General features: G+C 37.0%; 1 protein-coding gene across 4 annotated transcripts in view; it reads left to right on the top strand.

Annotated features, from left to right (window-relative positions):
* LOC117400529 (transcriptional activator GLI3-like) overlaps window positions 1-14,281 on the top strand; it is a 122,461-nt gene that overhangs the window by 61,574 nt on the left and 46,606 nt on the right. For all 4 annotated transcript variants that reach the window (XM_059023069.1, XM_034000629.3, XM_059023070.1 and 1 more), the window contains one exon: window positions 1,518-1,623. In XM_059023069.1, coding sequence (XP_058879052.1) covers window positions 1,518-1,623 — 106 coding nt within the window. The remainder of the gene's footprint in view (window positions 1-1,517; window positions 1,624-14,281) is intronic.

The following is a 14,281-nucleotide window of genomic DNA, read 5'->3' as shown; positions in this document are numbered from 1 at the left end:
TAATCGATCAATAGAACATGTCAAGATTAAAACCCCTAGTAAAAACACATCTGTGTGATGTGGCTCTACGTGAACGAGCTTGCATTACAAGTAGACAGTTGATATCATGAGTTATAAAATGGATAAAACAAACTGAGCAGTCTTTATGGTAATCCTAGAAGTATGTTAGGTAGTGACAGGCAGATTTTACAGTTGAATAAGCCAGAAGGGCTTTGTATGTGAGACATTGTTAAACATAAAGTTACAGCAGTGAGAAGCTTCTCTTAAAAATAATTTAGAGGCCAGAAAAAAGTGCTAATGTGCTATACAATTCAGTATAAAGTGTATGAACCAGAGTTTATATATATATATATATATATATATATATAATGTCCAATTGATTCCATTGCTGGTGCACATTACTCTCCCTGTCTCCCATTTAGCGTGTTAGTTTGCTGACAGTAGAGTACACAGCACTTAGCAGCTGGTTTGTGGAACCATCAGTCAGGAAATTATATGATAAATAGTAGGTAGCCAGGTTTAGTGGCACATTGTTCTGCTTCAGCAGTTTTAGCCTGACTTTGGAAAAGTCATCATGCGGCATTTTGTCAGAGGTTACAGTGGGAGACGGCGTTACACTGGTAACTTATTACACAGATCCTTGAGTTACGATGTCCAGCAGATGTATTGTTCATGTGTAAATAATAAACTGTGAGATGTGTAGTTATGCTGGGAGTGGGGATATGCAGGTTTGTGAAAACGAGTCCCTTGCAGTCTTATTTGCCAGTGATGAAGTACATTGCACTGCTTGGAAAACTACTGCGCATGCCCTACAGCTTGCAACAATTGAGAAATGCTTTTGTAGAAACTGGTATTACTCTGCCTCCAATTTGTGCAGCATCTTTAAAGATTGGCTTAAAATCAGAACAGCAAAAGTAATCTTTTCACGCACTGCCTTGAGAGCTTTTAGTCCAATTGACTTTGAATGTCACTTTGAACTGCTCAGTGAATTGGGTGTTACTGTCAGAGTAATTAAAGAAATTAGGCGTCCAAATTTAGACAAAGTAATTCTGAATCTGTTACTGCTGTTATGAGCATAGCTTGACATCTGGAATTCAGTTTCTTCCTGTACGTTTGTCTATATAAATTTGGAAAACAGTAAATAAATTACAGTAAGCCAACATTCACTTTTATGAGATTCTTCAATTGAAATGGTGAACAATGGCCTTCAGTTCTTAACCAACTGAAATTTCTCAGCTAAATTTAAATTGTACCAACAGTGTGCATTTTAGATTTATTCCTCCACTGAGGCCTTTTAAAAATGAGTTTGGTGCTTGTGGCACCAGGAAATATGGAGTGATGACAGGTATGCTAAACACTCTGAGCATTGGTAGGCCCGTGGGCATTTAAAATTGTCTTCAGTCCATTCCCAGCCAATGTAGAAGCCATCGCTTTTTTTTTCAGAAAGTTTAGTTTGGATTGAGATGCAGAAAGAAGGATCTGTGTGAATCTTACTTTTTTCTTCTCCTCGTTTCCAGCCCCACCACATCTTTTCCCAGCCTTCCACCCTCCTGTTCCGATCGACGCCAGGCATCATGAGGGCCGCTACGTGTATGAACCGTCTCCTGTTCCCCCGCTGCATGTGTAAGTATTATTTTGCAATCAGTGTTTTTATTTGGAAAGAGGCTGTATTTTATCCTTTTTTTTTTTTTTTTTTAAACTCGAAAGTCCTTAGATATTCAGTCAGATGTGGGGTGGGGTGGAGGGGTGAAGACATTTAGAGCAAAGGCAGTGCTTTCATTAGGCAGTGCTTAGTAAGTAAAGCAGAGAAGGTGTAATGTCAGTCAATGGTAGTCAGTTCAGAGATTTAAAATGATCACAACTGTGGCCGGAAGAGAGCTCCAGGGCAGACGTTATAGTCCCTTTATAGCACAGGCCTGGTCTGCACAGAAGGGAATAGTGCCTGCATGATTAAAAAGTGCCTTCTGCACCTTAAATCACTTTTCTAAAAAGCCTCAGCTGCTTGATGTCTCTGCTACAGCACCAATGTGTGCTTCTTCATTGATGAGTTTCTGGGGTGTACTTTGAGTAGCTCCTCCAGAAGTGGGCTACTAATAACAGGCTGAGAAAAGGAGAGAAAAAAGGTATTCTAGCTGTATTACACTGTCTGGCTCTCTGAGCTGTGGTGAGAAAAAACTCAGGGAAAGAAGCAACGGGTGTTATTATGTTTGATATTCTGCATCATTATATTTCATTGTGTGGTGTCATATCTTTTCTTAGCGACTGTTACTAACAGTAATGAATTTTTTATGCTACATTTTCCCAGTTCCCCTCCTCTGGATTTAGAAGCAACGGGTGATTGATAGCAATGTCACCATAACAAAATGGCAAATATAATTTAGCATTTAGCTTACAAGGAGATAATAGAGGAAACATGCTTGGGTATGGAAACATTAAACAAACATCCACTGTACATCAAGCAACAGAGGTTTCATACGATTCGAGTGTAGGTGTTGAAAGTTTTTTAATTGGTTAATACCATTTATTAAAGTTAGGTGAATATTTTATTTCACGATGTGTCTACTACTGAACGTAAGCATTGCCAGCTTTGTGACTGCTGTTATATTTTCTCAAATAAGTGCTTTTCACTTATTTGTGCCTATTTCCACATAAGATTCTGGTTTAGAAACACTTTTTGCTAAATATTCCAGCAGTTCCACATTTCAGCAGAAAATATCGACAGTCCTCCATAAGGAATTCCAATAAAAAAATACAATTTCATTTGAAGAATACTGATTAAATCGATAACAAATATTTTGTAAAGCAACAAAAGACAATATATACTAACGTTTTAACAGTTAGTTTTAACTTACTTTTGACATGTCGATGTATTTTACCTTATTTATATGTAATTATCATATGAGTTTATGCTGACATAACTTTATCATACTTTGCAATTAGATTTCTGAGACACGTCTCCTATTGTGCGTACAGTATGTTATATGGAATAAATTGAAGATGCACATCAGAAAGGACTCAAAAGATTTCAATTAAAGCATAAAAATCAAATGATAGAAATTATAAGCCAATAAATGCTTACATGATCTAAATAAATGTGACCCCTGGGACTCAACCTCTTCAAGTCAATTAGGTGCTTCAGAATCCCAGGCTGCTGTGAGGGGCATTGAACTGCTTCAGAAGTAACACAGGAGATAGAAATACTTGCATATACCAATACATCTGTAAACTGCTAGTACTCAATTTTGTGTATATTTCACATGTTTTATTTGCCATAGGGTACATATACACATATGTGCAAAGGCAGCCCCATAAATATTTAGAAAAATGAGCATACTTATATATTAAAACAAAAAAGAGGACACAGAAGCTTTATGTTTTAATAACTTCTCAATGTGGTTTGTAAAATTGCAAAAGATTGAGGAAGGGTATAGAGCATTTGTATTTTATAATTCCTTTTTTTTCTACTCTCCTAAGCAGTATTTTATGTTATGTGGGGCAATATGAATCCCTTGTTGAAAGACTTGGCACTCGTGTTTAATCATGTCTTATAATCACTTGTCACATCCAGACAATAAAAAGAAGAAAATCACAGATAATAATACTGAGCTGGATATTTAGATGGCAGTCTGCATATTTGCAACAATTTGTTAATGCCAGTATGATTACATATGTACTGAGGGGGGAAAAAAAATGAAATTGTTTTAAGACACGTTAATCGTTATTAACACTCTTAAATCTGTGCCAAAGTACACATCTAATATTATTGCAATACTTTCCTGAGTTCCTCATTACTGAGTTGTAATTACGGTTCTGATTCGCCTGGAGCTATGTAATAAATCCGTGCTACAGTCTCTGGTACACATTAAAGCAGAAGTGGGCATTTATGTTCAGAGAAACTTGTGATTGTGCGCTCAAGTAATATATATATATATATATATATATATATATATATATATATATATATAATTATCATATAGCATAACATGAAGTCATATCCTATTATTTAAAAATCTAATTGAAACATGTTTATTTATTACCCTCCTCTTTAGATAAAGCATCATACATTAGGGTATCAACGATATGAGGCAGAATTAAATTAAAAGCTCATAAAATGAAATATGTCCTGTATTAGCTGTTTGACACTTAATTTGCTTCTGAATGAGGGGAGGAAATCACAAATGAACTGTCCTTTGTTTTTCCAAGCATGCCCTATTAGGCATTAGAAGAACTGCAATTACAGCCCAATAATAATCTGCAACCTTATGAATATATATTCTAGTTGTGGCGTTTTACTTGACAGGAAAAAACAGTATTGTAGTTTCATTGTTTTAGCACTGGTTTATGGTTTATGGTTTCGTTCTTTGCAATCTTTAAAAGAAAAATAAATCCCATACTTAGGAAAAAAACCATTATTTGCATTCATTTGTATCCAAATGAGAAGATGTACACAAGTCTTGCTGTAAAATTTTCGGGCACCCTGTTCGTGGCCCTACCAGGAAGAAGGACCTCCTGGTGAATCTGCTCCTGGCTCTTGGTAGACTGGCCATTTACAAGACCAGGAAGCGTAAGTTCACCGGGGAGGGTCTCTTTGACTGTGGGGCCATGTTCAGGGCCCTAGTCTGGTCCCGGGTTACGTTAGAGCACGCCCACGCGAAGTCCGCTGGCGACATGACCTCTTTTGTCGACCAGTGGGCTCTAGGGGGCGTGCTCTGTACGGCCTCTCCTTTTGTTTTGCAAATTTAATTTACAGTCCTTTTTAAACCGGTTTTCTGTTAAATTAGTTAAGGCCTAGTCCTTGTTAGCACCCCTATTTGTTTACGACTACGACTAATAATAATAATAATAATAATAATAATAATAACCAGCAGAAATTGTAAACAGAAATTGTGTATAGATTAATCATCCATATCATCAAGAGAGACATGTTAACTATGTTTAGAAAAACATGGCATTACTGAAGATTAATTGCTAAAAAAAACTAAATGAAACAAAACAAAACAAACAAAAAAACAAAAAAAATCCACAGTTTCCCTTTTTAGGTAATGATCGGTTTGGAGAACTTGCAAAGGAAAATGGTGTAATCACTGTACAAGTACTGATTGAAATATCTAGCTCTGTAATCAGTGGCAAAGAAAACGGCCTGTAAATGTATTGCGTGTTTGAAGGGCTGGGCCGTTGCTCCTTGGCTGAAATTCCTCTGTTCTTTGTGCTGTAGTCAGCAGTACTAGTTGAGTGAGCAGATATTGACTGGGGGTATTCACGTTCAGTGAACCAGAATCAAGCCAACTCTATAGAGGCTGCTGTCAAACCTGTTGCAGTGGTCTTGTGAGGTACTGGACTGTGCCCTCCAAATACAGTGCACTTACTCTGGGCCTGGAAAAGTCCCCAAGCTTCAATGCGTACAGTGCCAGTGCTGTGTTTTAATAAAAAAGGGATGTTAGTTACCTGAAATCTTCCCTTATGACTGAGACATGGCATTGTTGCTCCATACTCCTTTTTATTTATTAAAAAAAAAAAAAAAAATGCTTTGAAGAGATGTCTTTCAGTCCAGTCCATTGTCTGAGGCTCAGTGACTGGAAGTTTGATTTAATTTGGAACTTTTGCTTTCCTCAAAGCACCGTGTGTTGTAGCATTTATTAACGGTGTCCAAGTAACAACCGAAAAACAAACAGAAGAATCTAACAGAACGTTAATGATCATTTCCCACATTAGTATATGTCTAATTCTTCAGTCATCATCATTTATTTTTAAAGAAGCAATCTTGTACTAAGCAATACTAAACATTTTTTATAGCTGTAAATAAAATTAAATAGTACTTTTTTCTATGAATTCACAAAGATTAGGGTCTTTTTTTTCTCAATAAAATCTTATTGTGCCTAAAAAAGGATCTAATCCTAAAACGAGGAATTAAAAAAAAAAAAAAAAACTTTCTAACGTCAATCAACATCTCAGAGCAGACATGGAAGGGCACGTTCATTTGTGGTAATGTGAGAGCCTTTCCAGGCAGTAAGCCAGAATAAAGAAACATCTTTTCGACTAGTTTAGTAGTAAGGGAGAAGGGCGTAAAAGAAGGTCAAATCTGTTGAAGTATTGCTTTATCCTAATTTAATAAACCTTTGTCTTTGTATTAAAGAATAAAAACGGTATTCATCCTATATACCTTCAACAGAATTCCTGAGATCTGGATTTCCAAAGCAAAATTCATCCTGCAAAACCATGTGTTGATTCAATTCCCCAAGCTGTGTTTACACAGCTGCTACTCTTAGATTTGACCTTTAAGTATTAAAATGTACTTTATTGAATGAATCGTGCAGGCATTCATAATTAAAGCTGAATGCAAAATGCCTACAACAACGACCTTAACTAAAGCAGACCTGTGTTGATTGCATGCACAGCAAGTTTGCAATGTCAAAAAAGAAGTGCATTTATACAGATTTAAATTGCTTAGAATCATAGCTATCACATTTTATTTAATGTAAAGAAAATAAGTACCAGTGCGCCAATCCCAGTTGCTATGCCAAGAAATAGTTTTCTTGCCAGAAACTACCAAAGCCACTGCTGCTTTATGCAGGGTCATTTAAAAATTAAATAAAAGCATTATTCAAAGTCTTTAAGTGTGACTTTTGGGGGGTATAAGCTCCAATATTATTTACATAAACACTTGTCATAGAGCCTAAACTAAGCATTTGATGTAGTGCACATTTAGCATGAAGACAGTTTAATCTTAACACCTCTTTCCAGATGGAAAGCTTTGGATGCTTGAACACTCGACAGACTCAGAGGAACAATTCACAAAGTTTATCAGCTCCTATAAGCGGTAAACACGCGCACACACACACACACACACACACACACACACACACGCGCACACACACACACACACACACACACACACATGTATGCTTGTTAAAGGTCTCCTTTGATGAGGTTTTCTTTTTGGTTATATTCATCCAGTGTATTCAAGCATTAGAAGTGCCTGTATTTGAGGGCTTTTGTTTTCTTTGTTAAGCTGTTTATTTAGCTTTCTTCCCACGCGGCTCCCTGGCCTCGCTCTGACAATTGCTTTTCTGCATGAATTCCATTCCTCAGGGCCACAAGCCTCCTAATTCATCCAGCCGATTTGCTCCTGCCTGCATGATTAGTCCTTAACTCAAAGTCGCAGGTATCCCAGGCAGGGGCAGTCCACTCACTAACTGCCTTTAACACGAGGGAGCCAACTACATTGTTAACCCCATTAGTGCATAGGGCACTGCTTCATTCTAACTTAATGAAGAAGCATTAAAAAGAAAATGTGTTGCTGTTGTAACTGGCATGTACTGCATGGCGGTGGTGTAATGCCTTAATAAGGGAGCTCAGTTGATAAGCTACCCAAATGTACATTTTTTTATGTACTGTGATTTGAAAGTATATCTTCCCTTTTTTTTACCACTTTGAAGTATTACACACTGATATTCATACATACCTTGTTCGTTTTTTTAATTATCATTGTATGTATTTTATTTATCACCAGCAGCTTCATAAACCTGCAGCTAATACAAATGTTTCTGTCTCAGCATTTAAAGATAAACAATGCAATTTGATACTGCCAAAAGGACCCAACTGTCATGCCTTAATTCATGTTGTTGATTTTGTTTTTTAAACTGGGCCTAACATTTTTGATTAATTGGTCTACTATTTAGAGGGAAAAAAAAATTATCCTGTAAATTGAGTGAATTAAAAAAAAAAAAAAAAAAAATGTTGTTCAAAGGCTTGACATACAAGGGGTTTCCATGCAAGTTTTTTTTTTACATGAGAAAAATGTCCTGTGTAAAATGCTTTTTTGGGTTTCCATTCGCTCAATTTATTTTACTTGAGTAAACCGGGCTTTTCACTCGACGTCATGTAAAATTAATGGGAAAGGTGGAGGTTCATATGTAAATTAGCTATGCGTAAAGTACTCGTGCTGTTTTTGAAGATTACTAGTGAACTTTTGTGAAAATGTGGTTTCCATGCGCAGAGACCTGGTACACAAGTGAATCTAAGCTACTGTAATAAAACAAAATACCTAAAATAATGTGTTTTACTACTCTTGCCCAAATTGTTTTTTAAATATCGTTAGTAGTGAATACTGTTTCAAATAATGTATCTTACGACTCGTTAATTAAAAATAAACTCAGAGGTATAAAATGAAACTGACCAACTGAAAATCGGCAGAGATGTTAATATAACTGTGTTTACTTTTCTTTTTAAACAGCTGAAGATTTTTTTATTAATCTATTGTACATTTTAAAAAAAACCTTTTCTTTCATATGCCTTAAATTTTGTACACTGCAGTTATATATATATATATATATATATATATATATATATATATATATATATATATATATATATATATATATAGTAAGATAGCAGGCAGAGGGTTTGATTCCTCCCTGCATAAAACATGTGCGTATGCACATTTTGTTTAATTGTTTAATTATTTTTGTTAATTGTTTTATTAGTAATGATCCCCTGCACCTGGCTATCATTGTAAATTACAGCCAGGTGCAGGGTATTTAAAGAGAGCAGCCAGTCTGTTTGGGGCTGCTGTGCGGAGAGCCCGCTTGTTAGTGTGCACAAGTGAATTACAAGAAAAGGTAGTGTAAACCTGTCTTGTTTTTGTGTTACAGGTAAACAGGAAACTTAGCTGTCCTGTTTTATAGTTGGGTTCCCGTGTTGTGTTTAGTTAGTGCTCAAGAAAGAGCTAGGTGTTTGTTTTGTTTATTTTGTTTTTAGTGATTATTAAAAAAATAGCGCAAAAGCGCTTGGGGGGGGGGGGGGGAACTCAATTTCTGTGTCCTGGGTCTATTTATAAAGGGGCAAAAAAACAAAAGTGGTGAAGTTTTATTACTATATATATATATATATATATATATATATATATATAATATATATATCCCTTCATTCAGGCAATACAGCATATAGGGGATCAGGTGATGCTGCTTATACTACCCTGGCTTAGAAGCCCTACTCGACTGGACGGCTGACAGCTGCTGAGGAAGCATTCAACATCACGCTTGGGCAAATACCGGTAGAGGGCACTTGAAAGGGAGGTGGCGGATACTGATGAAACGGACTGAAGTGCAGCATTAGTTCGTTCCCAAAAGTGGCACTGCCTGCTGTGAGACTGAAGGTTACCAGTGTTGCCAAGTCTCACGAGAAAAAAAAAAAGCGACACTGCCTTTCAAAACAAGCGAACCGTGTTAGAGTATGGGTGTTTATTCAAGTTCCAACCAGCGACTCTCAAAAAACAAGCCCAATTTTGTTTATTATAAGCAGACTTGGCAACTGTGAAGTTGACCTCGATAGCCAGTTACAATTTGACAGGAGCGATCTGAGGAGGCTCATGCTGTCAGAGACTGTTACTGTTGTGTCAAATATTAATGATGCAAACAAGTAAAACACAGTCAATACGTTCATTTATTTAGTCAGTTCTGAGAGAGCATCAACAACTTGTTGGATGTTGTTGCGCTGTTTTGGGCGATCGAGCTTGCTCATGACATCCAGTTCACAAACTATATTTACTAACGTGGAGGGCAGACACACGTTGTCTTTGGACATAGCTGGGATCAAAAAAAAAAAGGACGGGAATTAATTCAGTTAGAGATTTAAGCAGCAGGGGTTTTCTCAAACAGCTGCATTAATACTATAACACAGGTATAATGCAGTTCATGGTAAGTGGTTTTATACAGAACTGTAAACCCACAAGAGATATACAATATGACAGGCCAGGCACAGCAAAAAACAATAATAAAAAAAAAAGCCGCCCGCAATATCATTAAGGTGAACTACACCACTGCTAACCATAAAATCACCCATCAGCCACTACTTTCTGCCATCTTGGAATCCACAGTAACAACTGACCTGCTCCCTTGCAATATTTATAGTTAAGAATAAACACACTCATTAACATTTACACGTGAAATGCGGGTTTCCATGCGAAACTGGGTGTGGTTTTCTTGTGTGTTTCGTCATTTACCCTATCCCTCTCTTTGGCCGTTTGTTTTGGCCACAAACCTGATTTACCCAAGTAATTCTCCCAAACGTGCACGCGCATCGCCATTTCACATGTAAATTAACCTGCATGGAAACCCCATGATAGATGAACACACCTCTGGTCTAAAACAAAAAGGCCATGAAACTAGTTAGTTGTAATACTAGAATGAGTCAGGACTAGCTCATAAAGGAGACTTGTATGGAGCTGGAACTGACGCAAGGTACTAATTAATGCTGTAAAACCATGTGGAACATATCTGCTTCACTTCTTAAGTAAAAAAAAAACAAAAAAACACAAGGGCATGTACAAAGGCAGACAGAGAACTATGTGTTTTAACCATTATAAATGAATACAATAAATGTAAAGGATTCCCTCAGAAAGACCTGTTTATTTAATTTCCAGGATGCCCTACAGGCACAAAAAAAAAAAAAGTCGCAAGCATAAACACACACAACAGTAGGTCGATGATCAGTGGAGTGTGTTCAGCCTTTAAAGATGTCTCTGAAAAAACAAAAGTAAACTGTTTTACCCTGGTGCTCCCTGGGGTATCTGTAGGAAGTGATAGTTGTTCAAAAGAAACTGTTTGGCTAATTTGAAGATAGCATTATTTTTCAGATCATTCGCTTAAACATCATGCGTTATACCATGTATGCCACCCTACACTAAAATACATTTTTTAAATCTTTAATAAACGAGCTAAAGTACTCATTAGAGAGTTGCTTGGGAACAAGACATGGTTACTGCTGTTTTCATTTTGCATCTGGAGAACCCTTCATTTGCTGAAGAAGTAAAAGAGCACAGGTCACTTGTAAAGTCAGGAGGTTTTTTTCCCTCTTGCGAATGCAGAGGACAGCCACTCACAAGGCGAGACCTCATGATTAATGGTGTTTATTCTTGACAGAAGCTTCCTTTATTTATCTGTAATGCAGCTTTACTGATATTATCAGTCACCTGAATGAAAAATATTCAGTCATACCAATTTTGCAGTATAAATTGAGTAGAGTCACTTTTTCTTCTCTATCTCAGTGCCTTATCATCTACACAGTAATTTTCTAGCAGGGTTTGTGATATGGAGAGGCAGGATTTAGGTGTATTTGACACAAAGCCTCTTCAATTTTCACTAAAAAGTTGGGGCCTGCTCTTAGTAATGTGTGAAGAAAAGTATCTTAACCAGGCAATTTCAGGATTTATGGAGATACCAGGATCGAAAAAATATGTTTTTCTCATTCTTAATACAAAACTAGGATATACTTTAAAACAGTCTTTTTCACACTTTTTTTTATGGACCTGGGTAAAGCAGTACGATTTTGAAAGTACAGTGCATATTAAAAATGTAGTACAAAGTATAACTAGAAGAAAGATTTAATGTTTGTGGCAAAATGCATATAATTACAGAGGTCCCTAAATACTAAACGAGATGTACTTTTAGAACATTACTCTCAGGAGTCACATTAACCTTGTCTTCGCATCCCAATGCAAACGATGATGGAGGAAAAACACTGCATTTGAACTTGTGCCCTGGTCTCTGGTTTTAACTTTTGCAAGGTGTGTGCAATTCAATGTTGTTTTTTAATTAAAATTAAAATTGAACTATATAATTATTACCATATGAAAGCCTCTTACTAAAGTACATTTAGTTGTAAAGTGATAGATACAATTGTTATACTGTAAAAAGAGATATTAATATTTTCTCATGAAATTTTCAAGGAAACAAAACATAATTATTGCATTTTGTTTTCAGTTCTACCCTAAACATACCGGTACTCCCCATGCGCCATATAGGTAGTGGACAAAAAATGGAAACACCTGGGTAAATGAGGGACACCAAGTATATTGAAAGCAAGGGCTTCCACACAGGTGTGGCTCATGCGTTAATTAAGCAAATAACATCCCAGCATGCTTAGGGTCATGACAGGCGAGCAACTGCAGATCAATTGACTGTAAATTTCAACATGGGGCGTGAGCAGCCAGTTTCATCAAAAACGGTCCGCAGAGAACTCCACTCCACAGAGTGGGATACCATTGTGGCCCAACGCCCTATTAAGTGACTTTACTTTGGTGTTTCTATTTTTTTGTCCACTACCTGTGTATATATATATATACACACACACACACACACACAGTATTTCAATTCCTAATATTATATTGAACCAGCATTGGAATCTATAGATAAAATAATTGGGTTTATAATTCAAAACATTGACAACATTATGTATTGCAAAGCATTACAAGATTGAAAAATCCTGTGTTGCCCTATGATGAATGGGATGGGCAATCAAGATAAGTTAGTAGGGTTTTGTTTGTCCTGGGGAGTGGATCTTATCTGCAACTGACAGCAGAAGTATCTTCTGACACATCTTATTTTTCTGTAAAAAAAAAATGCTTTTAGCATTCAACCTGTGCCCAGGAAAAACAAAAAATGTATGGTTGTGACTATAGTAGTGGTTAGCATAGCAAAGAAGTCTATAAGAGTGACCTTAAAGAGTCTGCCCTGTCTTTACCTTTTCAATACTGATAGAAGCCCAAGCTCCTTGATTTTACAAACCTGTTGTGCTTTTGGGGTCCAGGAATTTCAAACATCCTGCAGTATATTAAAATGGATTACAAGTAATATCCGTCTTCTTGCTTTGAAGATGTACTAGTCCTATTTATTTTAATTAAGGAATATGTACTTTTGGCTTATGGCTTTGGATAGCTGGAAAAACATTCTACTGGTGCAAAATGAACCCCTCACCATTTAGCAGTTTAGAGTGTGTGCTCCAGACATATTTCACTTTTACTGAGAAACATTAATAATTCAACCCTCAAGATTCCCTTATTACAAACAAAAATGACAAAATAATAGTCTTTGGTAAGGCATGTGAGCACAGCTCAGCGAGTATTCTGCAGTGCTGAAGGCCTAGCTAAACCTTGCTATGAATGGGTGCGCACAGTATCTAAAAAGTCCTAAATACACTGGCATGATTGACGCTAGCTTCATCATCCTGTTGTGTACCAATACCACTGACGCATATCCTTCAAACACTGTTTTTCCTGTGAACTGTCAGGCTTGAGGAGTTTTCAACTGAGAACTGCAGATTCTAATAGATATAGGAAGCACAAATAATCATTAGAAATAAAGGGTTCCTTTATAACCATGATCAAGTGTGAAATGATGGATGAATGAACAGACAGACACTTCCAAATATTTCCAGGATCTGTTACTTATGTTAAATGTATGCTAAATAATGTACACACCAAGTTCCATGGCAATTGGATAAGCTGTGATCCAGATACTGTATATGCAGAAATGTACGCGTGACATACAGATGGGCGGATGTATGGACACAGACAGACACTCCTATAGACAACCACAATCTGATATTCCCGATAACGTATGCAACATGATACCAAGTTTCATGAAAATGGATTAAGCTGTTCACCAGATATATGTAAACAATGTGAAGTGTAACATACATGCAGATGTACTATCTTACGATGCCTTCACTATATCCCCTTTGCAGGAGATTTCATCCCCAGCTGGGATAATAAAGCTAAGTTGTGCATAACAAACAGCGATAGGCTTTGTGAAGCAAATTTTTTATGAAGCAAATAAACAGCCCATTTGTTGTTCATGTATGTAGATTTCAAAGTTTATTCTCTGGCTAGGGCAGACTCAAAAATGGTCACAGAAAAACACTTTGCTGCTCTCAGAGAATCTGCTGGAGAAGAAACAGGGGCAACCAGCAGTAGAAGCCTGTGAAGTTCAGTAGGTGAATTGTTATTAAGACATGTGATATTGGATGGGTAGCAACCAAATACTGCAGTCTCTTCATGCAGAATACGGACAGTACAGAAGTCATCAGTCGTCAGTGGTGCACTTGTTTGCCTACGTAGTTATAAAGCCTCACTCTCTTCTAATCAGTCATCATCTAAAACCAATCAGCACACAAGCAGACACAATCATTCATCCCAGGAGTCATTTCTGAGCCGGGCTCCATAATGGTCGCACAGCACATTAGTCAATGCGATAAGGACCTGTGACATGTGGAGAGAATACCTCATAATTCTCAAGACAAACTCGAGAATCGCGGACAAATGTTAAACAAATGTTTATTTGATTAGATGGCTCAGTAGCATGAAGTGTGAGGAGAGGACCACTGAAGTGTGGGTGTATAAGAGACCTGCAGCTCGTCCTGGAAGTGCAGTGTCCACACATTAACACAGTGACATGTGAGTCCAGCACTTCAAAAGGTTGCAGTTGGCAAGTGTGAGGGAGGGCCA

The sequence above is a fragment of the Acipenser ruthenus genome, chromosome 4, assembly GCF_902713425.1.
Source record: "Acipenser ruthenus chromosome 4, fAciRut3.2 maternal haplotype, whole genome shotgun sequence".
NCBI lineage: Eukaryota > Metazoa > Chordata > Actinopteri > Acipenseriformes > Acipenseridae > Acipenser > Acipenser ruthenus.
This window is presented reverse-complemented; position numbering and strand designations above follow the sequence as displayed.